The 27964-nt window shown below is 56.5% G+C and overlaps 3 protein-coding genes across 4 annotated transcripts; 1 reads left to right on the top strand and 2 right to left on the bottom strand.

Annotated features, from left to right (window-relative positions):
• Positions 1-1127: 1127 nt before the first annotated feature.
• LOC127203864 (cytochrome b-c1 complex subunit 10) lies at positions 1128-1399 on the top strand. Its single transcript, XM_051162773.1, has one exon. The coding sequence runs from the start codon at positions 1135-1137 to the stop codon at positions 1303-1305; it is 171 nt and encodes a 56-aa protein (XP_051018730.1). The 5' UTR covers positions 1128-1134; the 3' UTR covers positions 1306-1399.
• Positions 1400-3631: 2232 nt separating this feature from the next.
• Aplp1 (amyloid beta precursor like protein 1) lies at positions 3632-14305 on the bottom strand. 2 transcript variants are annotated; one of them, XM_051162793.1, is made up of 17 exons: positions 14141-14305; positions 13072-13215; positions 12069-12201; positions 11762-11874; positions 11432-11565; positions 10941-11149; positions 9604-9734; positions 8829-8903; positions 7706-7864; positions 7477-7605; positions 6011-6110; positions 5610-5717; positions 4824-4847; positions 4585-4655; positions 4349-4411; positions 4027-4170; positions 3632-3785 (listed from the first exon to the last, which is right to left on the bottom strand). In XM_051162793.1, exons 1-17 carry the CDS (start codon positions 14288-14290, stop codon positions 3687-3689), a joined length of 1986 nt encoding a protein of 661 aa, XP_051018750.1. In that variant the 5' UTR covers positions 14291-14305; the 3' UTR covers positions 3632-3686. The 2 variants fall into 2 exon arrangements, with proteins under 2 accessions (XP_051018750.1, XP_051018749.1); XM_051162792.1 differs by having other exon boundaries at positions 4824-4850.
• A 2480-nt stretch (positions 14306-16785) lies between these two features.
• Kirrel2 (kirre like nephrin family adhesion molecule 2) lies at positions 16786-27071 on the bottom strand. The gene is made up of 15 exons (XM_051162066.1): positions 27008-27071; positions 26497-26646; positions 25402-25551; positions 25069-25229; positions 24277-24427; positions 24063-24168; positions 23638-23786; positions 23063-23190; positions 22675-22807; positions 21923-22023; positions 21334-21553; positions 20232-20342; positions 19689-19795; positions 18895-18960; positions 16786-17166 (listed from the first exon to the last, which is right to left on the bottom strand). The coding sequence occupies exons 1-15, from the start codon at positions 27069-27071 to the stop codon at positions 16831-16833; spliced, it is 2133 nt and encodes a 710-aa protein (XP_051018023.1). The 3' UTR covers positions 16786-16830.
• Between the last annotated feature and the right edge of the window lie 893 nt (positions 27072-27964).

Here is a 27964-nt window from a genome sequence, read left to right on the forward strand (position 1 = left end):
GTCTAGAACAGCCAAGGCTACACAGAGAAAAAATTTATTTATTTATTTATTTACTTAAGGTCTCATGTAGTCTGTGTTGGCCGGGAAGCTGCTATGAGGTTGAGTCTGAATTTCTCTCTGTTTTTGTTTTGTTTGAGACATGGACGTATGCCTCACTCTGTATACCTAACTGGTCTTGAGATGGTTATGTAGACCAGGCTGGTCTCAAAGTCACAGAAATCTCCCTGCCTCTTCCTCCCCAATCCTGGGATCACAGGCATGGGCTATCTTCTTTTTTTGTTTTGTTTTTGTTTGTTTGCTTTGGTTTTCCGAGACAGGGTGTCTCTGTGTAGCCCTGGCTGTCCTGGACTTGCTCTGTAGACCAGGCTGGCCTCAAACTCACAACGATCCGCCTGCCTCTGCCTCCCGAGTGCTGGGATTAAGGGCGTGCGCCACCATGCCTGGCTGTTGCATGGGCTATCTTGAACTTCTTGCTATTAAAATTTGGAAGCCAGCTTGTGAGGCCCTATTCTCTCCCCTTCTACCGTGTAGTTTCCTGACAGGTCATTAGGCTTAGCGGCGAACGCCTTTACCCACCGAGCCATGTCACCCACCGACCTCTGACCCTCTGTTTCCTGAGAGCTGGGACGGCCCTCAGGCACGTTTGCTAAGCCTGCTAAGCCTGGAGGGGGCTGAGCTATATTTCCCAGTCTCTCCCTAACATTTTAAAATTCACCGAGCAAGGGGCTGGAGAGACTGCTCAGAGGTTAAGAGCACTGTCTGCTCTTCCAGAGGTCCTGAGTTCAGTTCCCAGCAACCACATGGTGGCTCACAACCATCTGTAATGTGACTGGTGCCCTCTTCTGGCCTGCAGGGGTAATGCAGGCAGAGCACTCAACATAAAACAAATAAATCTTAAAAAAAAAATTCACCGAACAAAAACTTGGTGAGGAGCAGGTACAGGTTAAAAATATCTTCACGTGTAACCTTTGACCCCTCCTGACAGCTGTCCTAGGACAGGTGGAAAAAGCTAACTCTGACATGTCAGGAGCTGCGAGGGACAGTCTGTACTGGTATTAAATGTCTTCCTCTGGGGATGCGCGGTGCTCCTGGGTAGTGGAACAGGGTGACCCTGAATTTTGAGACACTGTGGCGATGCTGACCAGGTTTCTAGGCCCGCGCTACCGGGAACTGGCCAAGAACTGGATCCCCACAGCCAGCATGTGGGGCACTGTGGGTGCAGTGGGGCTGGTGTGGGCCACGGACTGGCGGCTCATCCTGGACTGGGTGCCCTACATCAACGGCAAGTTTAAGAATGAGAATTAGGAGCCCCTTTCCTCAGCTGCAGACCTCGCAGGTGTCACACCCCTGCTGCCTCAAGAACAACCTAACCCTGTGGAAGATGCTTTGGAAGCCGGATGCCCCGGGGAGCTTCTGCATCATGGACACTGGGGCTGCCAGAATGGGTGTGGCATTAAACCTCCTTCTTACTCTGAAAAAAAAAAAAATGTCTTCCTCTGGGACCTTGGGGTGGGATCACCAGAACGCGACTTCCTGGACAAAGGTGCTCGCCTCCAGCTCCGACCTGCGTGGTGTCCCCAGGACCCACACAGAGGGAGGCAATTCCGGAAGGCTGACCTCCACTCGACACAGTGTGACACACATTCCCTGTTCAGCCCCAGTGATTTTTTTTTTTTTAAAGCTTAGGGGTGTAGTTCAGTATCTGGTGGGCCACTGCAGGCAATGCCTGCTTCTGGGCAAGAAACTTGAGGTCAAAGGTCCCGTTTCTCTTTCAGGAATGGCTGGATGGGCTAGAGGAAGTTCCCAGTCTCACCAGGGAGGTGGGAAATGGGTGAGTGTTACAATCAACTCTTTTTGTTTGTTTGTTTGTTTGTTTGTTTTGAGACAGGGTTTCTCTGTGTAGCCTTGGCCATCCTGGACTCACTTTGTAGACCAGGCTGGCCTCGAACTCACAGCGATCTGCCTGCCTCTGCCTCCCGAGTGCTGGGATTAAAGGCGTGCGCCCCCATGCCTGGTCTACAATTGGCTCTTTTAGAATGAAATGGCTGGTATTGGGTGGCAGTGGAGACTCAGAAGCTCCCCAAGCCTCTGACGGTACCAAAAGTGTTCCGGCCCTCCATGCTGTGCTAAGCGCGGTGGAGGACGCTGGCGATGCTTGAAACCGCCTGGCAGGCAGGTCCCGTGAGACGCAGGCCCAGCCGTGCTTCAGTACCAAGCCGGTGGTGATGATGGAGAGGGTTTAAGCTCCCATTTCTGTCTCGACTGCCTTCACCGGCAGCCAAGCCCCGGGTGTCCAGTGGCAACTCTTCCCCAGAATAAATGGAGTCTCAGATGGTCGGGGTGGAGGGAAATGAGCACCAGAGAGCAAGCCAGCATTTATTTGTAAACCTTGGCCAGCAGGGAGGGGTTCATGGGTGAATGTATCTGATCCCCTCAGGCTAGAGGTGCTAGGATACTTAATCTAAAGCAGTGCTTCATTTAAATGTAGTAGCTCAGGGGCCGATAACAAGAAGGAAAACACAGTGCTTTATTTATCCTATGGGTGGAGGAAGAACTTCCAGGTACGATTAAAGGTTATTTGCTTAGGGAAGGATCAGGGGGGCGAGGGAACCCCACTGAGAAAGGAAGTCCATCGTCATAGACTGAGCTCAAAGATTAACCTAGAAACATCAGACTTCCATCTTACCAATAGGGTTCCACATGGGGGGTGGGGGCGGGGAGCAGAAGGAAGTGAGAGGGCTGGAGGCCGTGGTCCCCCCCCCCCCCCCGACCTTGTAGAGCTTGGAACAAACACCTATTATTCAGCACCACGGAGAGCTCCCAGGCAGGGCCCCACCCACCCAAAATTGTATCCAAACCAGTGCCATGGAGCACACCTGTAATCCCAGCACTCGGGAGGCAGAGGCAGGTGGATCGCTGTGAGTTCGAGGCCAGCCTGGTTTACAAAGCGAGTCCAGGACAGCCAAGGCTACACAGAGAGACCCTGTCTCAACAAACAAACAAAAAAACATATCCAAGGTTTCTGGGTCCCCTCAGGCCCCACCCAGATTTAAAGCACCCTCATCCAAGTTCTTTCCAGGTTTGTTTGTTTGTTGTGTTGTTTTTGTTGTTGTCTTGTTGCTGTTGTTGTTGTTGTTTGAGACAGAGCCCCTCTACGTAGTACATGCTGTCCTGGAACTCTTATGTAGACCAGAGACCAGACTGGCCTCTAACTCACAGAACTCTATCTGCCTCCCCTCCCCCACCGCCGTCACCCCCCACGGAAGTTTTGTATCACTGCATCTGCCTCTCACCGAGCTAACACCACAGAGTTTCTCCAACAGAAAATGCAGGATGGCCTGGTGGGGGAAGGGACTTTATTGGGGGGTTAGCGAAGAAATGTGGGGGTGGTGAATTCCAGGGGACCCAGGTGGTGGTCACCTTAAGGAGCAATAAATTAACATAAAATAAATTAAGGTGAAAAGGGGGGGTCCCTTGTGAGGCAGCAGCTGGAGATTGCTAAAAGGGGTGAGGGATGGGGGTGGGGTGGGGGTGGGATCTGGAACTGGGAAGAAGAGGAAATAAGAATTAATTTGTCAAGGTCTTCCTCCCCCCACCCCCACCGGAGGCCAGGAGCTGGGATTGGGGGGGGGGCCTGGAAGAGGGGCAGTCCGGGCTCAGCTGAAGGCAGCCAGGGGTGGTGGGGGTCAGGGTCGTTCCTCCAGGAAGCGGTAGGTGGGGTTCTCATAGCCATGTCTCTGGAGTTCCCGGAGCTGCTGCTCCTCTAGGGTCAGCATGGGGTCCACCTGCAACGGGGCGAGAGGAGGGGCTCGGTGCTCGGTGCATGGTGCACAGGGAGGAGGGGCTCGGGGCTTGGTGGGCGGTGCACAGGGAGGAGGAGCTCGGGGCTTGGTGCACGCGAGCAGGAGGGGCTCGGGGCTCGGTGGGCGGTGCGCAGGGAGGAGGGGCTCAGTGCACCGTGCCCGGGGCAGGGCAGGACTCACTGCTGACTCCCACCCCTACCACGATGCTGTCCGCCCCTCTCACCTCCACCACCCCATGGCTGATAGTCCCATAGGGTTTCTTCTTGCGCAGAAGCAGCAGGGACAGGACAATGAGGGACCCCCCTCCTGCGCCCATGATCAGCAGGCCGGACACTGCCTCTCGGGACACTCCAGTGCCAGCTGGTGCCTGTGGAGAGAGGAGATGAATCCAAAAAACCTCCCCCACCCTGTCGCCAGGATCCCGAGAGCCCCCCACCATCCCTCGCCCGCAGGATCCCGGTGCAGCTTTGGGGGGCACGGCCTGGACACTGACCTCTGACCTCTCCCCTGCCCCCACCCCCAGGATCTGCCCCTCCCTCTCTTACCAGCTCATCCCTCTGGATATCTGAGGAGTGGAATGGAAAGCCCCTTGGGACAGACGCATTCGCCTAAGGGAAGCAGAAGACCTCAGGGACGCCAAGGCCCGGAAGGGTAACTCCCTGGCCCAACCACACTAAGCCCGCATCCCTAGCAAGCTCCTTCCTGAAGCCGAGGAACCCACACTTCCAGAACCTTCCCTCCAGCCAGGGGCACACACACACCCTCCCCCACCCCCACTTACCTTTGGTTCATGTTGTTCCAGTGGGGTTAGCGTCTCTCTCCCAGAGGAGGGGGGCTCTTGATCTGTGGACCCTAACCCCACCCGAGTCACATGTCACTCTTGGGGGGGGGCAGTCCGGACACCTCAGGAGGGACCAGGAAGGACATTGGATAACACCCCAGGAGGCCCGGGTTTTCCTGCTGTATGGTGTGGGGTTCGGTGGGATTTGGTGGCTGGGGGCGATCCTGGGTGGCACTTACCTTTCGGAAGGGTCACGGGGGTGTCTGCTGGCAGAAGGGGACAAGATGACACAAGGGACAGTGAAGAGAGAAGGCCATGCAAGGAAGAGAGGCAGAACCCCGACCCCGTACCCAGCGCCTACAGAGGCCCCACGCCCCACACATCCCTCAGTACTCCTCACTTACCCACTGTGGTGGAGCAAACACACCCCCAGACCTTGGAGAATTAGGAAGAAGGCTGGGTGTGGTGATGCACACATTCATAATCCCAGCACTTGGCTAGCCTGGGCTAAGTAGTGAGGTCTAGGCCAGCCTGAGCTACAGGGTGAGATCCTGACTCAGCAATCTTAAGGGCTGACTTGGGCCTTGTGGTGCCTGCCCTTAACCTGAGCTACATAGGGTGTTGAAGTGGTAGGATCAAAAGTTCAGGGCCCAGGGGGCCAGAGAGACGGCTCAGAGGTTAAGAGCACTCTCTGCTCTTCCAGAGGTCCTGAGTTCAATTCCCAGCAACCACGTGGTGGCTCACAGCCATCTATAGTGAGATCTGGCGCCCTCTTCTGGCCTGCAGGTGTACATGCAGGCAGAGCACTAATAAATAAACAATACACAATAAATAAATAAATAAATCTTTAAGGAAGAGGAGGAGGAGGAGGAATGTTAGGGCTAACGCTGAGTTTAACGTGCACAAAGTCCTGGATTCCTCAATAGCTTCTTCCCTCAGGCCAAGGAATCCAGCATTGCAATGGAAAAGAAACGAGACTGAATTCCCAAAGGCAGGCATGGCGTCCTCTCTCCAGGCTAACTCACCGTCTTTGGACTCCGGAGTCTGAAGGCCACCTTTGTCCTCGCTGCTGCTCCCAGGCATGGAACCTTCCAGTTCACTGGGCCCCAAATGTTCAGAGTGGAGAAGCTCCTCTGAGGGGACAAGCAGAAAGATGACTGACTGGGGGTGAGTGTAAGAAAGCCACAGTGGGCCGGGCGGTGGTGGCGCACGCCTTTAATTCCAGCACTTGGGGAGGCAGAGGCAGGAGGATCGCTGTGAGTTCGAGGCCAGCCTGGTCTACAAAGCGAGTCCAGGACAGCCAGGGCTACACAGAGAGACCCTGTCTTGAAAAACTAAAAAAAAAAAAAAAAAAAAAAAAATTGAACCAGCAAGCTATAGGGTGATTTGGATGGAAAAATTCAGGACAAAAGTCAGGGGCGCTCACGGATCTGGGGCCGCAGCTCCTGAGCCAGGTGGGGGTTCTGGTCCAGCAGCGCCAGGCTCTGGTTCATTCGCTCTTCAATCACCTGAAGATGGGTCTGCACCTGCGGGGAGTGAGCACAGAGCTTGACGTGGGCGGCGCAGGCCAGAGAAGAACCCGGTGAAAACGGAGCTCAGCTGGGTCCAAGGAAATGGCGTGTGTAGGACAGACAGGAGGGGCCGGGCGTGGTAGCCCCAGCACTCGGGAGGCAGAGGCAGGCGGATCACAGTGAGTTCGAGGCCAGCCTGGTCTACAAAGTGAATCCAGGACAGCCAAGGCTACACAGAGAAACTCTCTCTCAAAACTAAAACAAAACAAAACACCCCCCCAAAAAAAACCCCAAAACATAATAATAAATAAATAAACCTTTGGAAAAAAGAAAATATTTTAAAGAAGAAATAAAGAAAATATGGTGTAGGCGGAGGAAGCAGTTAGAGGGAGAAAGCACAGCTGGAGGATCACGTGGGGGCTTGCGGGGAAGACAGGGGTTGGCATGGAGAATTCATGAAGGGATACAGCCGTTCAAAGGCAAGACTCAGCGCAGAGGAGGGTGTTTGTGAGCAGATGAGACTGTCCGAGGAACCAGAATATCTTAGGGCCGACGGCGGGCAGGGGTTCTGGAGAGACAAGTGGGGCTAGGAAAGAAGGCGGAAGGACAAGCTCCAGGCTCAAGAGAAGAATTCTGGGAAAGGAAGGAAAGCCCAAGGGTTAGGGAGCAGGACTCCAGGAGACAGGAAGTAGGAGTCCTGGAGACAGGAAGTAGGAGTCTTGGGGGCAAGAAGGGAGTCAAAAGCACAGTATGAAAGGTAGTGCACTGATGCATGCATGCGTGTGTGCGCGTGTGCATTTGTGCGTGTGCCAATGCATGTGTTGGGGGCAGTGTTCCAGCATCAAGAACTTGGAGTTTGAGGGGTAAGAAAGCAGGGACTGGAAAGAGTGTGGGGACACAAAAAGGAAGTCCCAGGCATGGCGAAGGGTTCTAGACTGAACGTGAGGGTCAAGAGAAGAATCTGGGGCCGGAGAGAGAGTTCAGCACTTGCTGCTCTTCTACAGGACCGAGGTTCCGTTCCCGGCACCCACATGGTGGCTCACAACCACCTGTCCGTCCAGTCCCAGGAGACTCAACACCCTCTCCTGGCCCTCCCCAGGGAACAGACAGACATGCAAGCACGCAAGACATTCATACACATAACTTTTCTTTTCTTTTTTTTTTTTTTTTTGAGGCAAGGTTCCTCTGTGTAGCCTTGGCTGTCCTGGACTCGCTTTGTAGACCAGGCTGGCCTCGAACTCACAGCGACCCGCCTGCCTCTGCCTCCCTGAGTGCTGGGATTAAAGGCGTGGGCCACCACCTCCGCCCAGCCACATAACATTTCTTAAATAGCGACAAGTGAGTGCTGGTTAACATCCGGGGACCGGAAGCAGGTGTGTACCTGAAAGCGCATCTGCTGGGCCTTCTCGGGGTCCACGGCGGCCACGTGCTGGTAGTGCCTCAGAGTGTGCCTTTGTTCCTTCTGCTCTGCACGCAGGTAGCGTCTCAGGGCCATCAGAACTCGATCGGCCTGTGGGAGGGACCGAGGCTGTCCAGGGTTGATCTTTCTCCTCCTCCCACCCTCCCACCCCCCGGACCCCGCTGTTTGCTCCCACCGCTGCCCCCCACACCTGAGGTGGATCGCCCTGCAACGCTGCCAGGAAACCTTCCAGGGCAGCTCTGCGCTGGTCGTTAATCATGGCGATGACTCTGGTGGCATGCGTCTCTACCAGACGCTGTCGCTCACCCAACACCTGCTCCTCCAGGGTCTGCAGGATGGACTGGAAGTGCTAGTGAGGAGTACAAGGGCAGGAGAGATGGACAGATGGACAGACAGACAGACAGAGAGGAGAGACAGAGAGAGGAGAGACATAGAGATAGAGGAGAGACAGAGACACACACAGAGAGGAAAGACAGAGAGACAGAGACACACAGAAAGCAGAGACAGAGAGAGAGAGAGTAGAGACAGAGATACAGTGAGGAGAGACAGAAACACACACACACACACACACACACACACACACAGAGAGAAAGAGAGAGAGAGAGAGAGAGAGAGAGAGAGAGAGAGAGAGAGAAGAGAGTGTGGGTTCCAGCTGGTCTCTTCTGACAGAAGCAATCTAGGGTGGGAGGCTCGGATTAAAAACTATGTGCTGCAGGGTCAGGCAGAGTTGGGGGCGAGGCTAGCCTACCGGGAACTGGTTTGAGGGGTGGGGTGGGGGGTGGGGTAGGCTCTAAGACTGGGTAGGAACAAACCAGTCAGTTTAAGGTGTAAGGAAAGGCAGGCTCAGGCAGCTCCAAACCAAAAGACAGGCTGAACCTCCAACGCTGATGGGGGTGAGGCCCGGGACTGGAGGTGGGTTGAGAGGATTGGGTTAGGGTCTCACAAAGGCAACGGTAGGGAAGTGGGGCCAAGAGTTAGGAAGCTGGGTTCCTTAGGGAGGAACTGAGAAAAAAAACTACACCAGAGGGACAGGACCACAGCCAGGGGACGGGCCTAGCTGTGACGGAAAAATATGTTAGCGAAAGGACTGGGTTGTTACTTCAGGAGGCTCTGTTGGAGGGAGGACTCCAAAGGCAGCCCTCAAAGGGCAGTGCTTGCTCGGCAGCTCGCACCAGGCTCTGTTCTCAGGAGAGGCAGTGCCAAATGTAGGGTTGCACTGGGAAGGGCCAGGTGGGTAAGGAAGAAGCCAAAACAGGTGGAACGGCCCCTATTCGTGGACAGGGGCACGAGTGAGACTCAGGAGGGTATCCTACCTCATTCAGGGCCCGCCTGTCGGCTTTTGGCAGGTTCTTGGACTGGTTGTCAGCCATGGCCCATTCCCTCATCACCTGGAGGTAGAAGGGATTCCAGGATCCATCCTGGTCCACGCTGGAGTCCCCCTACCCATCTCCAAGGGCTTAAGAAGATGAAGATCACCTAGGGCCACTGGACTTTTGTTTTCCCAAGAGGGAATAACCAGAGGGTCTGTTTGTTTGTTTGGGACAGGTTCTCGTGTAGCCCAGGCTAGTCTCAAAGTCGTTATGTGTTTGAGGCTAGCTTTGACCTTCTGATCCTCCTGCCTCAGCCTCTCAAGCATCAGGATTAAAGCCTCTGCTATTACGCCCAACCAGCTCCAAAGGGACTTAAAAGTGGATTGTACCACAGGCTGGAGCATCGATAGAATCCGGTGGCATTTCATCGGCCTGCTAGGGCGGGTCTGTGATCTATTGCCATGTTAGAGGTGGTGGCGGGGGGGGGGGGGGCGGGGGGGGGGGGGGGGCGTGGGGGTGGATATGGGCTCAGGCAGTAAGCAGGGTGCGTGGGTGCTCTTTAGAGGCGGCGTCGATAAAGATTTCCCCTGTGAGCCGGGCAGTGGTGGCGCACGCCTTTAATCCCAGCGCTCGGGAGGCAGAGAAAGGCGATCGCTGTGAGTTCGAGGCCAGCCTGGTCTACAAAGTGAGTCCAGGACAGCCAAGGCTTCACAGAGAGACCCTGTCTCGAAAAACTTAACCCCTGCCCCCCCCCAAAAGAAGTCCCCAGTGCCATCACCTCATTAATCTGGCGCATCCTCCGCTCCTCCAGATCCATCTTGGCCCTCAGGAACCCCTCGTGCTCGCTGACTTCCCCAGGCATGCCAAAGTAAACATCCACGCCATCAGTGGGCCTTGGGGTGGGGGTGACTGCAAGACAAAAGGTCAGGCGCGCAGGTCACCTTCCCCCTCCCCCACGCAGGTCACTTTCCCTCCCCTCCCCCCTCCCACACAGGTCACTTTCCCTCCCCCCGCCACGCAGGTCACTTTCCCTCCACCTCCCCACCCCACGCAGGTCACCTTCCCCCTCCCCCACGCAGGTCACTTTCCCTCCCCTCCCCCCTCCCACACAGGTCACTTTCCCTCCACCTCCCCACCCCACGCAGGTCACTTCCCCCCCCCCCACGCAGGTCACTTTCCCTCCCCTCCCCTCCCCTCCCCACACAGGTCACTTTCCCTCCCCTCCCCCCCACGCAGGTCACTTTCCCTCCCCTCCCCTCCCCACACAGGTCACCTTCCCTCCCCTCCCCTCCCACACAGGTCACTTCCCCCCCCCACGCAGGTCACTTTCCCTCCCCTCCCCTCCCCACACAGGTCACTTTCCCTCCCCTCCCCCCCATGCAGGTCACTTTCCCTCCACCTCCCCACCCCACGCAGGTCACCTTCCCCCCCCCCCCCTCCCCACACAGGTCACTTTCCCTCCCCCCCCACGCAGGTCACTCCCCCCCCACGCAGGTCACCCCCCCCCCCCCACGCAGGTCACTTTCCCTCCACCTCCCCACCCCACGCAGGTCACCTTCCCCCTCCCCACGCAGGTCATTTTCCCTCCCCTCCCCCCTCCCACACAGGTCACTTTCCCTCCACCTCCCCACCCCACACAGGTCACTTTCCCTCCCCTCCCCCCCACGCAGGTCACTTTCCCTCCACCTCCCCTCCCAGGATGCACTGGAGACCAGCATGCATACAGCGCATCTGGCTCAGCCACCATACAGCGCATCTGGCTCAGCCACCGTTTTGCATCTGGCTCAGCCACCGTTGTTGCACCGCCATCACAGTTCCAGGCCTGACCTGTGTTTGCAAAATTCTGTAACCCATGGTACCATCTCTTCAAAGCATCGTCAAAAAGACCCTGGCAGCAGGGGGTTGGGGGGGGGGAGGCGGGGTACAGGGGGTGGGGGGAGGCTGTCCCTTTATCCTTCACAGCCTAATCTATCTAACCAAAGCCACAAAGCCGTCTCTCAGTCCCCAGTTGTGCCCCTTCCTCACCAGGTCACTCCTGAAGGTGCCGCTGCACCCCTCAGATCACCCAACCACAGATGGCTGGCAAGAGAGAGAGGGTAGGGGAGACTGCCTCACCTCTGCTGATCACGACAGGCGTGGGGGAGCTGGGAGGTGGGGACTTTTCTTCCTCCTCCTCCTCTCCTCCCTCCTCTTCTTCTTCTTCTTCAGCCTGAGGGGGCTCCACGAAGTAATCATCTACCGGCTGAGGGAAGGGGTCCACCTCTTCCTCATCCTCTCCTCCCTCTGCTCTGTGCCCCGGGGGCCAGGACCGGGTAGAGGGGTCACTGAAGGAACAGAAGACTCAGGTGGTTAAGATCTCCAGGCAGGCAGGCTCCCAGGCTTCCACTCATGCCCACCCTCCTATCCCCCATCCCCCTCCCTCCCATCTCCCATCCCCCACCCTCCACCCCCATCTCCCACCTTCCCATCCTCCTACCTCCCCACCCTCCCATCCCTCCATCTCCCTACCCTCCATCTCCCCACCCTCCCACCCCCGTATCCCCCACCCCTGTTCTGAAGTCTCAAGAGCCTTTGCTGAGGGTGTAGGGAGAGCGTCTATCACTCACCCAACCGCCATCCCAGACGGGTTGGGAGTCGCTGGAGAAGGGCAGCATACGTACTCCACACCCCGGAAGCGGTCCGAGCCACAGGGCAGAAGCATGCCAGAGCCGTGCAGGGTGAGGCCCTGGGAGCTGCAGGCCTGCAGGAAGAGGAGAAAGACCCGGTGGGTCGGAGGGTGTGGACAGAAAGCCTGGCTGCTGGGCGCCAGAAGTGCTGAGCGGGGGTGGAGGGTGGGGGGGGTGGGGTGGGGGGGGTGGGGGGGAACCCCTACATCCGGTTTAGAACTCTTGGCCTGGAGTCCCAGGTACTAGAGTCGGAAGGAAGAAGGTCCTGACCTCCTGGGCCTCCTGATGCCTCTTGGCTGAGCTCACACACTGGTCCATTCGCTCCTGGTGCAAGAACCGACAGCCTTCGGGCACCAGCAGGGCTTCACTCACGAACTCACCGGCTGGGGAGTGGGCGACAGATACGGGGATCTCAACACCCCAGTCCTGCCCGCCTCGCCTCAAGAGTCCACGCGTGTTATCCTCAGCGCACCCGGACTTCTCACGAGGACCCCAAGTCAAGCTCGAAACACCACCTCGGGGAGACTCCCGCTTCACCCCAGTTCCCATCCCTGCTCCCCCCCAGCAGGTGACTCACGCAGGCAATGGAAGGGCACAACCTCGTGGTGGGGGTGGGCGCATCTGCCGCTTCGGGTACCCCCACACCAGCGCTCCATTGGGATGGCCTGCGCAGCCTGCTCCACACGAGCTATGTGCAGTTCTGGGTACATCTGTGGGAACAGGAAGGGAAGGCCAACCCACTGGTTATCTATCCCCCCCCCCCCCCCCCGCCCGTCTTGTTTTACAGTCCTGGGGATTGAACCCAGGGCCTCACGGGTGCCAAAGCAAGTGCTCTACCACTGAGCGCACGCGCTCTCTCACTCGCCCTCCCTCCCTCCCCCCTCAAACTTTTGATTTGAGACCAGCTTCTCTAAGCCCGTATTTAAGGGCAACTCTGCCCGGCAATCAGGTTTCTTTCTCGATATATCTTGCCCGTTTCACGCCCTGCTCCGTTTAGCTTCTAGGTAACTCTTCTTTTTGTATTAGCCCCGCCTTTTCGTTTCATAGCCTAGTGTGGCGGTGGTGGCGCACGACTTCAATCCCAGCACTCGGGAGGCAGAGGCAGGAGGATGACTGTGAGTTCGAGGCCAGCCTGGTCTACAAAGCGAGTCCAGGACAGCCAGGGCTACACAGAGAGACCCTGTCTCGAACCGCCTCACCTCCCCGGGGGGAAAAAACAAAAAAACCCCTAAGCCCTGTCTCTCCCTTCACGCCCACTTACACCCCCACCTTTTTCCCAAATAGCTCCACAGACTCCTAAGCCCTGCCACTCTTCAGGGCGATCTTCATCAGTCGAGGATTTTGTTTTGCTTTTTTTTTTTCCTGCAGTTTTCCCCCCTTCCAATTTCTCAAAGTAGGTCCTGCCTAGCTCCACCTTGCCTCTTCGAGGGTCACAGACTCCCAGGCTTCCCTTGCCTTTCCAGATCACCTCATGTCCCTGAACTCAGTCTTAGCTTCTTCCCCAAGGACGACCCCCGTCCCAGCTTGGACCCACCCTCCCACTGCCCACGCCTCTCCCCCCTCCCGTGGGTCCCGCCCACCTGTCTGCAGTACTCCAGCACCCGCTGCGGGTCCAGAAGACAGCGCCGTGACCGCTGTGGGTCTGGTTCCCAGCGACCTGTGCGCAGGTCCCGGTGAAGGGTTAGACGCCCACATAATCCAGCCACTTGGGCCGACCCGGGAGCCTGGGGGTGGAGGCAGATGGAGAAGTGAGGGGCCCGAGAACGTTGGCATCTGGGTTGTCTGGTCCCTAAAACCCAGACAGGAGCCCTGCACCCAGCACCAGCTCCTTCTAAGCACCTCCTGGGTGAAGGGCCTGTTCCCCGGGAAACAGATCCCGTGGGGAGAGAGCGCCCCAGCTCTCCCGTTGCTATGGTGACCTGGATCCATCACCCCCACCCCCACCCCCGGGGTTTCCTCCGGCCTTGTTGCTGAGAAGACAGGCTCCGCCCCCCCCCATCCCCACCCTACCCTCGCGCCCCAGCAGCTTGGCTCTGGAGCACAGAAGGGGTTAAACTTGAATGGGGGGGAGGGGTCTGGAGGGGGAGGCGAGGAGGCGAACCCAGGCGTTCTGGCCCCTCCTCCTTGCATCCCCATTTCACGCTCCGGTTTTAAGAGGCGCTAAAACGACAGGGCCTGGCTTCCCTTCTGTCCTGCACATCATCAGGCCTTTAAGGACTAGAGAAGCTATTTGTGGATTGAGTAGTGAGTGAAGGCCTGGACTCCCAGATGTTTCGGGGCAAGGGTGGGGGGGCTCATGTGGGTCCAGAGGCCACGAGGGCCCTGGATTCTAAGATCCGAGCGCCTGGTGCCTACTTTCAGGTGGGCAGGGCTTGGGGCTTTGTCGTCTAGGGGTGCGCTAGAATTCTAGGACCAGGGGGTCTCTTGGAAAGCCAGGTCCGATGATGCGGGTGGGAGGGGGCAGGGACGTCAGGCGATGGGGAAGCCCAGGGATACCTAGAATTCGGAGCGCGTCGGGCATGCCACCTTGGCTAAGGAGGACTGCGCTTTCTTGTGGTGGCCATGCTGCGCCCGGGTCTAGAGGCCCGGTCCCGCCCCTTGTCGTCTCCCCCTCCCCAACCCATCCCCAGGACCCCGGACGAGCCTCACCTCGGCCGCGCTGGGGTTCCCACCAGCCAGGCTCCCGACGGCGAGCTGCGCGCGCAGGAGCAGCAGCAGCGACAGTGGCAGCAGCCAGAGCGGCTGGCCCCGGTGGCGGCGGCCCTGACCGCGAGCGGCGGCGGGGCTGGCGGGCCCCATGTCCGGGCCTCGCGCCCTCTCGTCCCCTGCGCTCCCGCCCGCCCGGCCCGGCCCGGCCCCAGCGGTGACAGGAGCTCCCAGCGCCGCCGCCGCCGCCGCCGCCGCCGCCTCCACCTCCTCCCGCCGCCCCCGGGCTGCGCCGGCGCCGCCAGCCCCGCCCCGCGCCGGCCCCGCCTTCCCATCCAGGACAATAGCGGCGGCGGCTCTGCGCACAGTGAGGCTCCGGAACCCCGGGAGGGAGCCTGCGCCAAGCCCCAGCCCCTGGAGATGTCAGTTTGTCACACCCGCGTGTAAAAGGCCTGAGCACCAGGCTCAGTTCCCGGGCTCAGCCGCTTTTTATTGGACTTGCACCCTCAAGCCGTCTTCTTCTTTCGGCAAACACCGACACCCACCCTCAGCTTTGTCCTCCGAGGATGCCAAAATCCAAGGGGTTGCGGGGTGAGGGAGGGGCGAGGGCTCCTCCATAAATTCCTCTCTTGAGATCCCAGGAATACAGACATCCAAATTTCTCCCGCCCCGTCAAGAACATAGGGAGGCAGAGGCAGGAGGATCACTGTGAGTTCGAGGCCAGCCTGGTCTACAAAGTGAGTCCAGGATAGCCAAGGCTACATACACAGAGAAACTCTATCTTGAAAAACGAACGAACGAAAGAAAGAAAGAAAACAGAGTGTGTGATAGGCATGCCTCTAATCCCAGCAGTTGAGAGGTCGAGCCAGGGAGAAAGGAGTCTGAGGCTAGCGTACCCACGGGTGACCCAGTAGCTAAGACCAGCTCCCCTCCAGGCCTCTTCTGGTCCCCCACCTTTTCTTCCTCAGACCTAGGAATTCAGTCGTCCTGACGTCTAGACCTTCAAATACTCCCTCCAAAAACAACAACAACAAAAAACAAACAAACAAACAAACAAAAAAAACCCCAAAAAACCATGACCAAAGCTCCGATGACTCGGGTCGGATACTATAACTTTCACAGACGCAGCAGCACCTGTGGGCCACGGTGTGGAGCTCCACCGTTCTCACCCACCCTGAGGGCCACCTCAAGTCTCCTGCCTAACGGGTTCGCTGTCTGGTCTCCTCACGTGAGAGTAGGTTATTCTATTTTCCGGGGCCAGCTGAGGCAGCCCGGCTACCTGTATGCATCTGCACGGACTGACTTCTAAGCTGTGTTCTGTGGGAACCTGCCCACGGTGGTCCTGTCTTTTTCTGTTTTCAACTGTGTGGGCATGGGTGGGGTGGAAGTGAGGTGTGTTATTAAGAGAGTTTAAGGTAGGGCGGTGACGCACACCTGCAATCCCGGGGGGCTAAGGCTGGACGATCAAAAAGTACTGTGCTGAAACCTGTTGAGAGAAGGCTTAGTGATTAAAAACTGGCTGCTCTTCTAGAAGACCTGGGTTCAATTTGCCCAAACCATCTATAAACTCCAGTTTCAGTGGATCCGTCGCCGCCATCTTCTGGCCTCAGGGACCAGACACATATATGGTGCATAGACATAGGTGGAGGCAAAAACACCCACATATATAAAGTAATAAATCTTAAAAAAACAACAAAACAAAACAAAGTCAGGTGCTATGGAGCATGCCTGTAATCTCAGCACTCGGGAGCTGTGAGTTTGAGGCCAGCCTGGTCTACAAAGCGAGTCCAGGACAGCCAAGGCGACACAGAGCAACCCTGTCTCAAAAAACAAAACAAAACAAAGAAACAAGGAAAAGAAAAGAAAGAAAGGAATCAAGGGGCTGGAGAGACGGCTCAGAGGTTAAGAGCACTGTCTGCTCTTCCAGAGGTCCTGAGTTCAATTCCCAGCAACCACATGGTGGCTCACAACCATCTATAGTGAGATCTGGCGCCCTCTTCTGGCTTGCAGGTGCACATGCAAACAACATTCATATACATTAAATAATAAACAAAAGCAAGTCTTTAATTAAAAGAAAGAATGGAATCATGACAGTGACTTTGTTGGGTTTCCCAGAGGACGGACAGCCATATTGGCTGCATTTTATTGGCCAAAGTTCCCCTCGTTGGCAAAGCTAGGATGGGGGTGGGGGGGATCATTTCTTCCACCTTGATTTGTTTTATGCTATCACCATTCTTTCTGTTGTTGTGGTTTTGTTTTGAGACAGGGTTTCCCTGGGTATCCCTGACTGTCCTGGACTCGCTTTGTAGACCAGGCTGGCCTCGAACTCACAACTACCATTATTCTTGACCCACACGGCCGTTTTCAAGTATCTTCCCTACTGGCTAGAAATGCCTCCCACCCATGTCCCTAATCCCCGTCACCTCCTGACTTTGTCCCTCTGCAGAGAGTTTAATGGCCGTCCTGAATGTCAGGAGAGTAGGTGGATCTGGTGACCGCGGTGCCCCCACCTGGAGGCTCCCCTGTGGCCGGGTTGACTAATCATCAATGGTCCCAGTGGTTGACGTGGCAACTGCCTCCTCGGGGGTTCAGTTCTGGGGGAGGAGGAGGTCGCCAACCTGTTCCGACGCCCCGGAAATCTGGGCGGCACCAGGGACGGCAAGTTGAAGATCTTCCACCAGAGAGATGAGTCTTCACACATGAGTCTGCAGACGCTGGTGGCTGGGCGGGGACAAGGTCGCATAGGGGAATGGGGGAGTCCCAGAGCTCAAATCTGGGGGTCCAAAGGACGTGGGTTTCATGTAGCCCGTGAAGGCACGGGGATGGGGCGTGGTGAGGTAACCTGCCCGCGCTCTGTATAGTCGGCAGGGGGGTACCAAGTCCAGGTGTGGCTTGAAGTCATAGTAAGTAGGAGTCCCTGGGAGTCCCATGGGAGAGGGGGGTGGCAAGAAGAGGCCTCCGCCGGGGGCTTCCCCAAGGCTAAGGCTCACACTGACCCCTCGAACCTTGTAGTAACCGTTGGTGGGATCCTGAGGGACAAACAAGACTCAGTAAGGAATATGATGGTAGAGCCGGGCAGCGGTGGCGCACGCCTTTAATCCCAGCCCTCCGGAGGCAGAGGCAGGAGGATCTCCGTGAGTTCGAGGCCAGCCCGGTCTACAGAGTGAGTCCAGGACAGCCAAGACTGCACAGAGAAACCCTGTCTCGAAAAAAAAACAAAAACAAAAACAAAAAAGTAGGAAATGGAGCCGGGCAGCGGTGGCCCACGCCTTTAATCCCAGCCCTCCGGAGGCAGAGGCAGGAGGATCTCCGTGAGTTCGAGGCCAGCCTGGTCTACAGAGTGAGTCCAGGACAGCCAAGACTACACAGAGAGACCCTGTCTCGAGGAAAAAAAAATATGATGGTATAGGAAGGTAAGGATGGTGGGTGGAGGCACGTACTGAGCTAAGTAGGACCTAGAGAGAGGCACGGAGGCAGAAAGAGCAGGACCAGAGACTCCCAGACACAGAGAGCTAGGCATACAGACCAGCAGAGATGGGTAGACCATGTATGTGTGTGGGTGTGGGTGTGGGTGTGGGTGCTGGCTTCCTAGGACAAACCAGATCTGGCTGAAGTTGGGGAGAGAGGGTGGGAGTCAGGGAAGCGGGTAGGAAGGTGGGGGAGGGAGGAAGGGAGGGAGGACAGAACGGTGAGTTTTAGGGACAAGAGCAAAAAAACCGCAATCAAGTAGAGACAAGAAGGCCTTAACTGCTTGCATGTACACCTGCACGCCAGAAGAGGGCACCAGTGGTTGTGAGCCACCAGGTGGTTGCTGGGAATCAAACTCAGTACCTTTGGAAGGGCAGCCCTGCTCTTTAACCTCTGAGCCTTAACTGGGAATAGGGATGTAATCTGGGCAGCACAGCATGCTCAAGGCCCTGGGATTGATTCCCAGCCCTATGTAAAGTCGGTGTGTGGCGCCTCTAGTCCCAGGGGGATGATCGGGAGCTCAAGGTCATGCTTGGCTACATACTTAGTGTGAGGCCAGCCTGGGATACATGAGACTCTGTTTCAAAAAAAAAAAAAGGCAGGAGGGGGCTTTATAATGGGAGCTTGGGGGAGGAGAGGGGAGGGATTGGAGAGATGGCTCAAAGGTTAAGAGCACTGACTGCTCTTCCAGAGGTCCTGAGTTCAATTCCCAGCAACCATATGGTGGCTCACAGCCATCTATAGTGAGATCTGGCGCCCTCTTCTGGCCTGCAGGTGTACATGCAGGCAGAGCTCTGTATACTTAATAATCTTAAAACAAAACAAAAATGTAAAAACAGCCATTGGACCATAATGCACACTCTAATCCCCCGACACACACTTTTGTGTCTTATGGTCCAAAAAATAGGGTATTTAGAGGGATAAAACATGGCTGATGAAAAAAAAAAAAAAAAAAAAAAGGCCTGGAGACTAAGGCAAAAGGGCAGAGATAACACAGGCTGGTGAGCTGGCCCTGAAGGTGAGAGTGGAGTTTGAGGCAGGTCTTTTATTTTGGCAGGGACGGGTAGTTCAAGACAGGGTCTCTCTGTGTAGCCTTGACTGTCCTGGACTCACTCTGTAGACCAGGCCGGCCTCGGACTCACAGCGATCTGCCTGCCTCTGCCTCCCGAGTGCTGGGATTAAAGGCTGCGCCACCACCGCTGCCGCATGGCCTTGTCGTTGCTTTTAACTGAGTTGGGAAGAGCTGGAGCCTCGGTGGCTGAGTGTGAGGCCCCCTCCCCAATACTCGCCTTTGCCTCCAGAGCCTCTTTTTCATCGAGAACCAGGTCGCTGTGGTCTGTGTGCACATTGGGGCCCTGAGGTAGGAAAAACATTGACGTGACAGTCAGCGCTCAGGAGACCGTCCTACCCCACTGCCGATGCCATCCCACAGGCGTTCTCAGCCTGCCTCTGCCGCCCAGCGTGAAGAAGAGAGCTGCAGGCTAGACTTCAGGCAGTATACAAGGCTGCGAGGACATACTGAGCCCGACGGATAACGGGGGGGAAACCATATTTGCCACCCCGAAGATACTGTGCGTCTAGGGTCATTCATGTTTAAGACTGGGGGACCCCGCTGGGTACAAAATGGAGCACGCCTTTAATCTCAGCACTTTAGGAGGCAGAGGCAGGAGGATCTCTGATTTGGAGGCCAGCCTGGTCTACACAGCAAGTTCCAGGTAAGTACACAGAGAGACCCTGTCTCAAACAACAACGAGAACCACAGGCTAGGGGTGTAGTTAGACTGGGCTATTCTTTTGGGGTTTTTTTTGTTTTTTTTTTGTTTTTGTTTCTCGAGACAGGGTTTCTCTGTGTAGCCCCGGCTGTCCTGGACTCACTCTGTAGACCAGGCTGGCCTCGAACTCACAGAGATCCGCCTGCCTCTGCCTCCCGAGTGCTGGGATTAAAGGCGTGCGCCACCACCGCCCGGCTTTCTTTTTGTTATTTTGCTTTCCGTCCCCCCCCTTCCCTCCAGAGCTGAGGACCGAGCCCATGGCCTTTCTACCACTGAGCTAAATCCCCAAACCCCGGGTACCCAGCACCTTACCCGGTCCTCACTGCTGCCTGTCTCCTCCTCGGCGCCACCGCCGCGGGAACTGGAGCCTTCGCTGCTTCCTGGGATCCGGACCAAGTTTTTTTCCTTAGAGAAGGAGCCTGAGGGGACCCAGGGGCGGTGAGAGGCGGAGGAGGTAAGGGGCGAGTGACGTCACCATTTGTGAAGGACAGAACTTGGTTTTGTTTTTCGTTTTTGCGAGACAGGGTCTCTCTGTGTAGCCCTGGCTGTCCTGGACTCGCTTTGTAGACCAGGCTGGCCTCGAACTCACAGCCATCCTCCTGCCTCTGCCTCCCCGGTGCTGGGATTACAGGGGTGCAGAGCTGAGTGGGCGGGGTGAGCTAGGAAGGGTGGACACCAAGGAGGGGTGGAGAGGGCGGAGGGGTGACTCCGAGGGAAGCTGACTTAGGGGTAGGAACCAGCTAGCACCTGGCAGCAGACATCCCTGTGCGAGCCCGGAGAACCAGGGATGGGGGCGGGTCAGTGGGTTGGGCGTGGGCGCGGCCGGAAGAGGAGGGGCTTGAGGCTGTTCAAGGCCCTGGTACTTGCCATGGCGCCAGCAGCAGAGGACCACTCCAGTGACGACCATTAGGAGCGTGGTTGCTGCAGAAGCTGCTCCTGCTATGATCCGCACAGTGGGCAGCAGGTCTGTAAGGAGCAAGTGGGGGTAGCCGGGCTTGGTGGCGCATGCGCCTTTCATCCCGGCGCTCGGGAAGCAGAGGCAGGCGGATCGCTGTGAGTTCGAGGCCAGCCTGGTCTACAGAGCGAGTCCAGGACAGCCAAGGCTACACAGGGAGACCCTGTCTCAAAAATCAAACAAAAACAAAAATCCCAATAATAAACAAACGTAAACTTGGGCTAGCAAGATGGCCCAGCGGGTAAACGGCGCTTGCTGCTGATCCTGATGGCCTGGGTGGGTTTGATCCTGGGCGGGGGGGGGGGGCGGGGGCGCACATAATGGAAGGAGAGAGTTGTCTGCCTGACGACGACAGGAACATGTCCAGAGGTAAATTAAATAAGTGTAAACAAACACCCTAACCTGAGGGAGGCTTAGAACGAGAGAGTCTTTTACCTCACAATTTCCCATGTGTGTAAGATCCCTGCTGCTATGGAGTCGCCTTTCCATTGTGGGTTCTGGATTTGAGAGAATTATTGATTTGGGGGCCCTATGACTCCAGAAATTAAAAAGGGTTTTTAAAAAAAATTACATTTTAAATGCTATTGTATGTGCATATATGTGCGGGTGTTTGTGCATACCGTAGTGTGTGTGGGTACGTGTGTGTGTGTCTGCATACTAGGGTCTATGTGTGGGTGTGTGCATACCATAGCGTGTGTGGGCTTATGTATATGTGTGTGTGTGTGTGTGTGTGTGTGTGTGTGCGCATACTATGGTCTATGAGTGGAGGTGAGGAAACAACTTTTGAGTATTTGGGTCTCTCCTCTCCTCTGGGTTCTGAGGGACAAGCCGGTGTCATCAGGCGTGGTGGCACGTCCCTTTACCTGCTGAGCCATCTCACTAACCTAACTCACAGGCTTGGGGAGTCTCTGCGTTTTGGTAGCCATGTAGTCTGGTGGGTGCGATCTCGGGAACCGCCGCGTTGTTTTGTGGGGTTTTGGAGCCTTTGGGTGGGGAACTTACCTCTCCGGCCCAGGTGGACCTGGGTTCGCCCCTCGCCCAGCCGGTTGCGGGCGCTGCAGTTGAAACCCCTGGCAAAGTCTGACTGCTGGGTTCCGGAAATGTGGAGCACAGAAATCAGGCCTGGGCCCTGTCCCCGCTCCACTTCAGGCGCCGAGAAGGTCTCTACCAGGAACCGGCCCAGAGAGCCTGTCTCCAGGGAGCCTTCATCCCAAGACCAGACCTAAGAGGCATGGCGGGAAAAGGAGATCAATTTAGGGTAAGAACAGGGGACTGGAGAGACGGCTCAGAGGTTAAGAGCGCTGCCTGTTCTTCCAAAGGTCCTGAGTTCAATTCCCAGCAACCACGTGGTGGCTCACAGCCATCTATAGTGAGATGGGCGCCCTCTTCTGGCGGGCTATGTATAAATAATAAATAAATAAATGCAAAAAAAAAAAATACAGACTATGTATACATAATAAAGACATGGTTTAGGGGAGGGACAGAGTGGCTGGTGGGACGCGGGAGATGCTGTTAGTGTCTGGCGTGGGAGGGCAGGGACCACGCGGCTGGTGTGCCCAGGGAGGGGGAGGCGCAAGGGTTCTTTCCTTACCACGGAGTCTGGGGCAGGGGATGCGAACACCACACACTGGAGGCGAGCAGGGCCCCTCAGGAAGGCTGGCGCGGGGTGCGGGGCAGTCACTACCGGGGGAGCTGGAATGGAAACTGGACCGTTAGGCGGGGCGGTCTCCACCGCTCTCCAAAACTAGCTCTGAATAAAGCGAGGTCAGACCTGGCCATGGTGGTTTCACAATAATGGTGGTGGTAGTAATAAAAATAAAAATAAAAACAATGGCTGGAGGGGCTGGAGAGACGGCTCAGCGATGAAGAGCACTGTCTGCTCTTCCAGAGGTACTGAGTTCAATTCCCAGCAACCACATGGTGGCTCACAGCCGTCTATAGTGAGATCTGGCGCCCTCTTCTGGCCTGCAGGTGCACATGCAGGCAGAACACTGTGTACATAATAAATAAATAAATTAAAAAAAAAATAATGGCTGGAGAGATGGCTCAGTGGTTAAGTTCACTGACTGCTCTTCCAGAGGACCTGGGTTCAATCCCCAGCACCCACATGGCAGCTCACAACTGTCTATAACTCCAAGATCTGACACCCTCACACAGACACACATGCAGGCAAAACACCAATGCGCATAAAATGAAAATATAATAATAATAATAATAATAATAATAATAATAATAATAATAATAATAATAATAATAATAATAATAATAATAATGATAATAATAAGCCACAGACTGGACCAGGCGTGCCCTCCCCTGCAACAAGCCCAGCTCGGGCTCTCTCACCGTTCACTGTCAGCCTGGCCTGCGCTGAGCCGCCTCCCACACCTGAGCGCCTGGGCTCAGCCCTGCACACATAGTCGCCCGCGTCCTCCAGCGCCACTGACGGAAGACGCAGCGTGGGCCCGGAGCTCAGCACCTGCCACGCGGGGAAGGGGCATCTGAGACAGGGAGCCGGGCGTGGTGGTGGTGGCGCACGCCTTTAACCCCAGCACTCGGGAGGCAGAGGCAGGGGGATCGCTGTGAGTTCGAGGCCAGCCTGGTCTACACAGCGAGTCCAGGACAGCCAGGGCTACACAGAGAGACCCTGTCTCACAAAAACAAAAAAGACTCTGCCGAGGAAGCTCGGCCCACTTCCAGCTACCGCCACAAGCTCCAGATCATCGGCCCTCACCTGCGAGCCGCCGAGCCGGGTCCAGGTTATCCGTGGAAGTGGGTTCCCGCGCCAGGCACAGCTGAAGGAGGCGTCTTTCCCCAGGTCCACGGACACGGGCTTCGGTTTTGCCTGCAGAACGGGGCCATCTGGAGGAGAGAGCAGCAAATGGTGGGGTGAGCCCCTGACCCAGGATCTGCCTCTCCCAAATCCTAGTGGGGTCGGGCCGGTGGTGGTGGTGGCGCACGCCTTTAATCCCAGCACTCGGGAGGCAGAGGCAGGAGGATCGCTGTGAGTTCGAGGCCAGCCTGGTCTACAAAGCGAGTCCAGGACAGCCAGGGCTACACAGAGAGACCCTGTCTCGAAAAACCTAAATAAATAAATCTTAAAAAAAAAGAAAAGAAAAACCAAACAACATAATACTAGTGGGTTCAAGCAACACCTGCCATTAAGTGTCCACGCCCACAAACTCCCCGCCCCGACACCCCGCCTCCCTTACATCTTTACCTGACCCAGCCAAACCCAGCCCTACCACCTGCTCTAGCCCCGCCTCCCGGCCCGGCCACGCCCGCCTCGGCCACGCCCCCTTTGCTCACACAGCACTTCCAATGCGGTGCTGCGGTTGGCGCTTCCCACCGCGTTGCTGACCTCGCAGGATACAGGCTCCGTCAGAAACGTGGAATCTGCGACGACCTCCAACCTTGGCCCGCGTGCCCCGAGCACCGGGGACCCCCCCTTCGCCCACCTGCAGAGACAGTGGCGATATTTATTTATTTATTATTATTAACTTTTTTTGTTTTTTTGAGACAGGGTCTCTCTGTGTAGCCTTAGCTGTCCTGTACTTGCTTTGTAGACCAGGCTGGCGTTGAACTCACAGAGATCCACCTGCCTCTGCCTCCCGAGTGCTGGGATTAAAGATGTGCGCCACCATGCTCGGCTTGACAGTGTCGATATTAATGTCCCTAGCTCTCCTCAAGCTCCCTTAACCTGCCAGAGACAGGCAGTGGCAGTTTCTCTTCACCTGTAGCCGGTGACGGGAGGCTGGGCAGTGGCCTGACACAGGAAAGTCACCTTCTCTCCCTCCTGTGCAGTCTGGGGCTCAGCAGACAGAGTCACCATTGGGGGATCTGTGAGAATGGAGTGAGGCAGGGGCTAGGTTTTCAGTTCTCAACCCCCCCCCCACTCCTTCTGCCCTCTCCTGCTTGTATCAGACCCAGGAGTTCAGGCCCACTCACACTGCAGGCTCAGTGTAACAGCTGTGTCCCTCCCTGTGGGCAGGGCCTGGCTCCGGGCTCTGCAGATCAAGGTGGCTCCGTCGTCCTGACCGGAAGGGGTCAGGAATATGGTGCTTTCCACTGTTCCGGTGCTCTTGTCCTTCAGCGTGGTCTAGAAGTGATAGATAAACAATATTCTTTTTTTTTCCCTTTCTTCTTTTTGGGCAGCGTGTTGATAGGGAGCAGAGGCTGGCCTTGAACATGTGGCCCACCTGCCTTAGTCTCCCAAGTGCTGGGGTTACAGGTGTGTATTACCCTACCCCACAGTAACAATGACTTCATCTATGGCTGACATAGGTAGTGCTTACAAGGTGCTGGGTATTTTTAGACACTCACGTGTTTTATTTAATTCTCTCTATTATCCTATGAGGTACTGCTAAACTGAGGGACTGAGAGAGGTCAAACGCCATATCCAAAGCAGGTAATTAGCAAATGTCTGAGCCGGGAAGTCTGGCTCTTGACCTGAGTCACATCTCAACTCTGGTTTTTGTTTTCTGTTTTTTTGTTTTTGGGGGAGGGGGTTGAGACAGGGTTTCTCTGTGTAGCCCTGGCTGTCCTGGACTCACTTTGTAGACCAGACTGGCCTCGAACTCGCAGTGATCCACCTGCCTCCGCCTCCCGAGCGCCACCACCGCCCCGGCTCACATTTCAACCCTGAATGGCCGCCATTCCCCCTAGATGAGCCTGTGGTCAAAAGCTGAGCCTGGGTCTCGATGGATGAACAAGGAATGGGCACGGAGGTTTAGACCCAACCTGGTGGAAAGTGGTCCCGTCCAGGCGGATGCCATCTCGGAACCACAGCAGTTCGGGGGCAGGGCGGGCGTCTCCGCGACTCCGACAGGTCAGATTTCCAGGAACTCCGGCCACCAGAGACACAGAAGGGCCGCCTAGGACCTGGGGGGCCTCTGGAGGGACTGCGTGGTAGATCTGGGGGTCAGAATCGAACCCTGGAAGCAGAGCCTCTCTGACCCCTTACAGCTCCAACCCACCCACCACTCCCCTAGGGTTCCTGGACTCCCAAGGAGTCCTAACCGGCCCCGCTCCCCACCCCAAGCTCCCACAGTGCAGGTGGGGCTGGGTCCCCACCCATGACGTGCAGCTGGGCTGGTCGCGACCGGAGGCCTGCTTGCGAAGCCTGGCACTCATATGACGCCTCATCTTCCATTTCCACAGGCCTAATGTGGAGGTCATGCTGCCCGTTGGCTGCATTCCCTGATATCCAGTACCGGGACCAGCCTAGAGATAGAAGAGCCCATACAGAATTCTGAGCCCCTGGCTTCAAATCTGCGTTTCCAGATATCCTACACGGGGGTGGGGGGCGAGGGCGGCCCACATTCCATGCTAAAACACAGTTAAAAAGCGTGAGCTGAGCCGGGCGGCGGCGGCGGCGGCGGCGGCGGCGGCGGTGGCAGAGCACGCCTGTGATCCCAGCACTCGGGAGGCAGAGGTAGGCGGATCTCTGTGAGATCTCAAAAAACCAAAACCAAAACAAACAAACAAAGCCAAAACAGCACCTTTCACCCACCATACAGGAAAGAAAAAGGGGCGGGGCTTCTGAGACGCTCATATTAAGCTGTGCATTAATTACATGGCTGTCTATAACTATTGGCAAAGGGGCTGTGCATTTAATCATGTTTTAGAATAAAAATGATAATCCCCAAACACAAGGAATCATATCTCTTAAAAAACAATTATTTCAGCTGGGCGGTGGTGGCGCACACCTTTAACCCTAGTAGAGGCAGAGGCAGGAGGATTTCTGTGAGGTCGAGGGCAGCCTGGTCTACAAAGAGGGTTCCAGGACAGCCAGGGCTACGCAGAGAAACCCCGTCATCTCGGAAAACAACAACAACAACAAAAACATCACTAACAAAACCCCAGTTATTTTAAAAACTCAAGAGTCCCAAATATTCCTCGGGAGCCCTTCAAGTTCCAAAGTTGAGACCATCGAGCCGGGCGGTGGTGGCGCACGCCTTTAATGCCAGCACTCGGGAGGCAGAGGCAGGGGGATCGCTGTGAGTTCGAGGCCAGCCTGGTCTACAAAGTGAGTCCAGGACAGACAGGGCTACACAGAGAAACCCTGTCTCGAAAAACCAAAACAACAGCAACAAAGTTGAAACCACAGTGCACGTCCCGCAGCCCAGCGGTGATGCCAAGCCTTGCCTGAGTAGGGACCAGCCTCACCTGGAAGGTCTCTTTCGCCCCCTAGAGCCAGCCCATCCTTAGTCCACTGCACGAGTCCCCTGTAAGCGCCCAGAGCGCAGGGCAGCCGGGCTTCCTCCCCCAGCAGCACCACCACGTCCTCTGGCTGTTGCAGGAAATGGGGCGATGGGCCTAGGAGAAGAGCAACGGGACAGCTGAGTTTAGGAATCCCTTTACGCAAGACCCAGGGGGGTCAGCCGGGCAGTGGTGGCGCTCGCCTTTAATCCCAGCACTCCGGAGGCAGAGGCACGGGGATCGCTGTGAGTTCGAGGCCAGCCTGGTCTACAAAGAGAGTCCAGGACAGCCAAGGCTACACAGAGAAACCCTTCTCGAAAACAAATACCCAGGAGGTTCCAGTTTTCCTCAGACCCAGAAGCCCTGCCTTCCAGAGTTCTCTCCCACGCCTTAGTTTACTTCTCCCCAAACTAGACGCTAGTGGAGAAATAACCCTCTCAGAACTTCCTGCACCCTGGGGTGGGGGTGGGGGGCGTACCTGCACGTCCTCGGAAGCAGCAGAGGAAAACGAGGAAGGCAGAGGCCAGCATCCCGAGCAGCATCCCGCAGACTTAGGGTTGCATTGGCTCCCCTCCAACTTCTGCCTCGATATCGCGGCTGGACTGGAACCCCTCTCTGCTCCCCACTCTTCCCTCCAGGCTGGAAGATTTCTGTGTCTAGCCTAGAGTCCCCCGAAATCTGGCTCACCCGCTGCCTCCGGAGCGCTCCTGGGTTGCAACCCTAAGTCTGAGAGGGACCCACTAGGAGGGCGGGATCCTATTTGCCCCGCCCCCTGGAGACTCGGCCTCTTCTCATTAAGAAACTCCCGGGGTTGGCGTGCGGACGACTCGGGGCGCTCCGGGTCTTGGTCCGCACAGCAGGCTGTCGCCCCTGTGTTATCGGGGGAGGGTGGTCTGAGAGCTGGAACATCTGGGTCCAAGGAGGGAGGGGGGCCTTGCTCGCGTTGGACACCTGCGCCCTGCTAGGGGTGAAAGGGGAGGCGGGGATGAGGAGGAGACAAGAGAGTGGAAGAAATTTGCTCAGCCCGGGCCCTGGAGGGCACCAAGCTGAGTGGAAACCAAGCTATAAATGGGAATCCCTGGGGGCTTTGCCAGTTTCCGAGCCCTGGGGGAGGCGGGGCCCAGGCTCCCGTGAGCCTGCGGGTCGGGGAGAGGGCACCCAGCAGCACTTAGGAGCCCTGAGAAAAGAGGGGTTCAGCTCCTTTCCCCAAATTCCCGCCCCCAAACCACCACCCCGCTGCCTTGTCATCGCTGCCAGCCACAGCACACCCTAAGATCTAGGAATGCGCGCAAACACACACACACAAACACACACACACACACCCTGAGTTCCTCCTTTCCCAGGACCCAGCCAGGACCCACCCATTCCCCTCTCTCCACCTAGCAGTCCCGGGGCCCATCCGAGTGGTTGCCGGGCGACCGGCTGGGAGGCAGCA

This window comes from Acomys russatus, chromosome 19 (genome assembly GCF_903995435.1).
Source record: "Acomys russatus chromosome 19, mAcoRus1.1, whole genome shotgun sequence".
NCBI classification, from domain to species: Eukaryota; Metazoa; Chordata; class Mammalia; order Rodentia; family Muridae; genus Acomys; species Acomys russatus.

Excerpts from the sequence above, each read along its gene's own strand:
- LOC127203864 (XM_051162773.1), top strand. The coding sequence starts at position 1,135 with ATGCTGACCAGGTTTCTAGGCCCGCGCTACCGGGAACTGGCCAAGAAC.
- Aplp1 (XM_051162792.1), bottom strand. The coding sequence starts at position 14,290 with ATGGGGCCCGCCAGCCCCGCCGCCGCTCGCGGTCAGGGCCGCCGCCAC. Across the intron at positions 4,412-4,584 it reads TGGAACAACATGAACCAAAG|GCGAATGCGTCTGTCCCAAG; the intron begins GTAAGTGGGGGT and ends TGCTTCCCTTAG. Across the intron at positions 3,786-4,026 it reads TCAGCCATGGGGTGGTGGAG|GTGGACCCCATGCTGACCCT; the intron begins GTGAGAGGGGCG and ends GCCCCGTTGCAG.
- Kirrel2 (XM_051162066.1), bottom strand. The coding sequence starts at position 27,071 with ATGCTGCTCGGGATGCTGGCCTCTGCCTTCCTCGTTTTCCTCTGCTGC. Across the intron at positions 24,169-24,276 it reads TGTTACACTGAGCCTGCAGT|ATCCCCCAATGGTGACTCTG; the intron begins GTGAGTGGGCCT and ends CCATTCTCACAG. Across the intron at positions 22,024-22,674 it reads GGCCAGGCTGACAGTGAACG|CTCCCCCGGTAGTGACTGCC; the intron begins GTGAGAGAGCCC and ends TTTCCATTCCAG.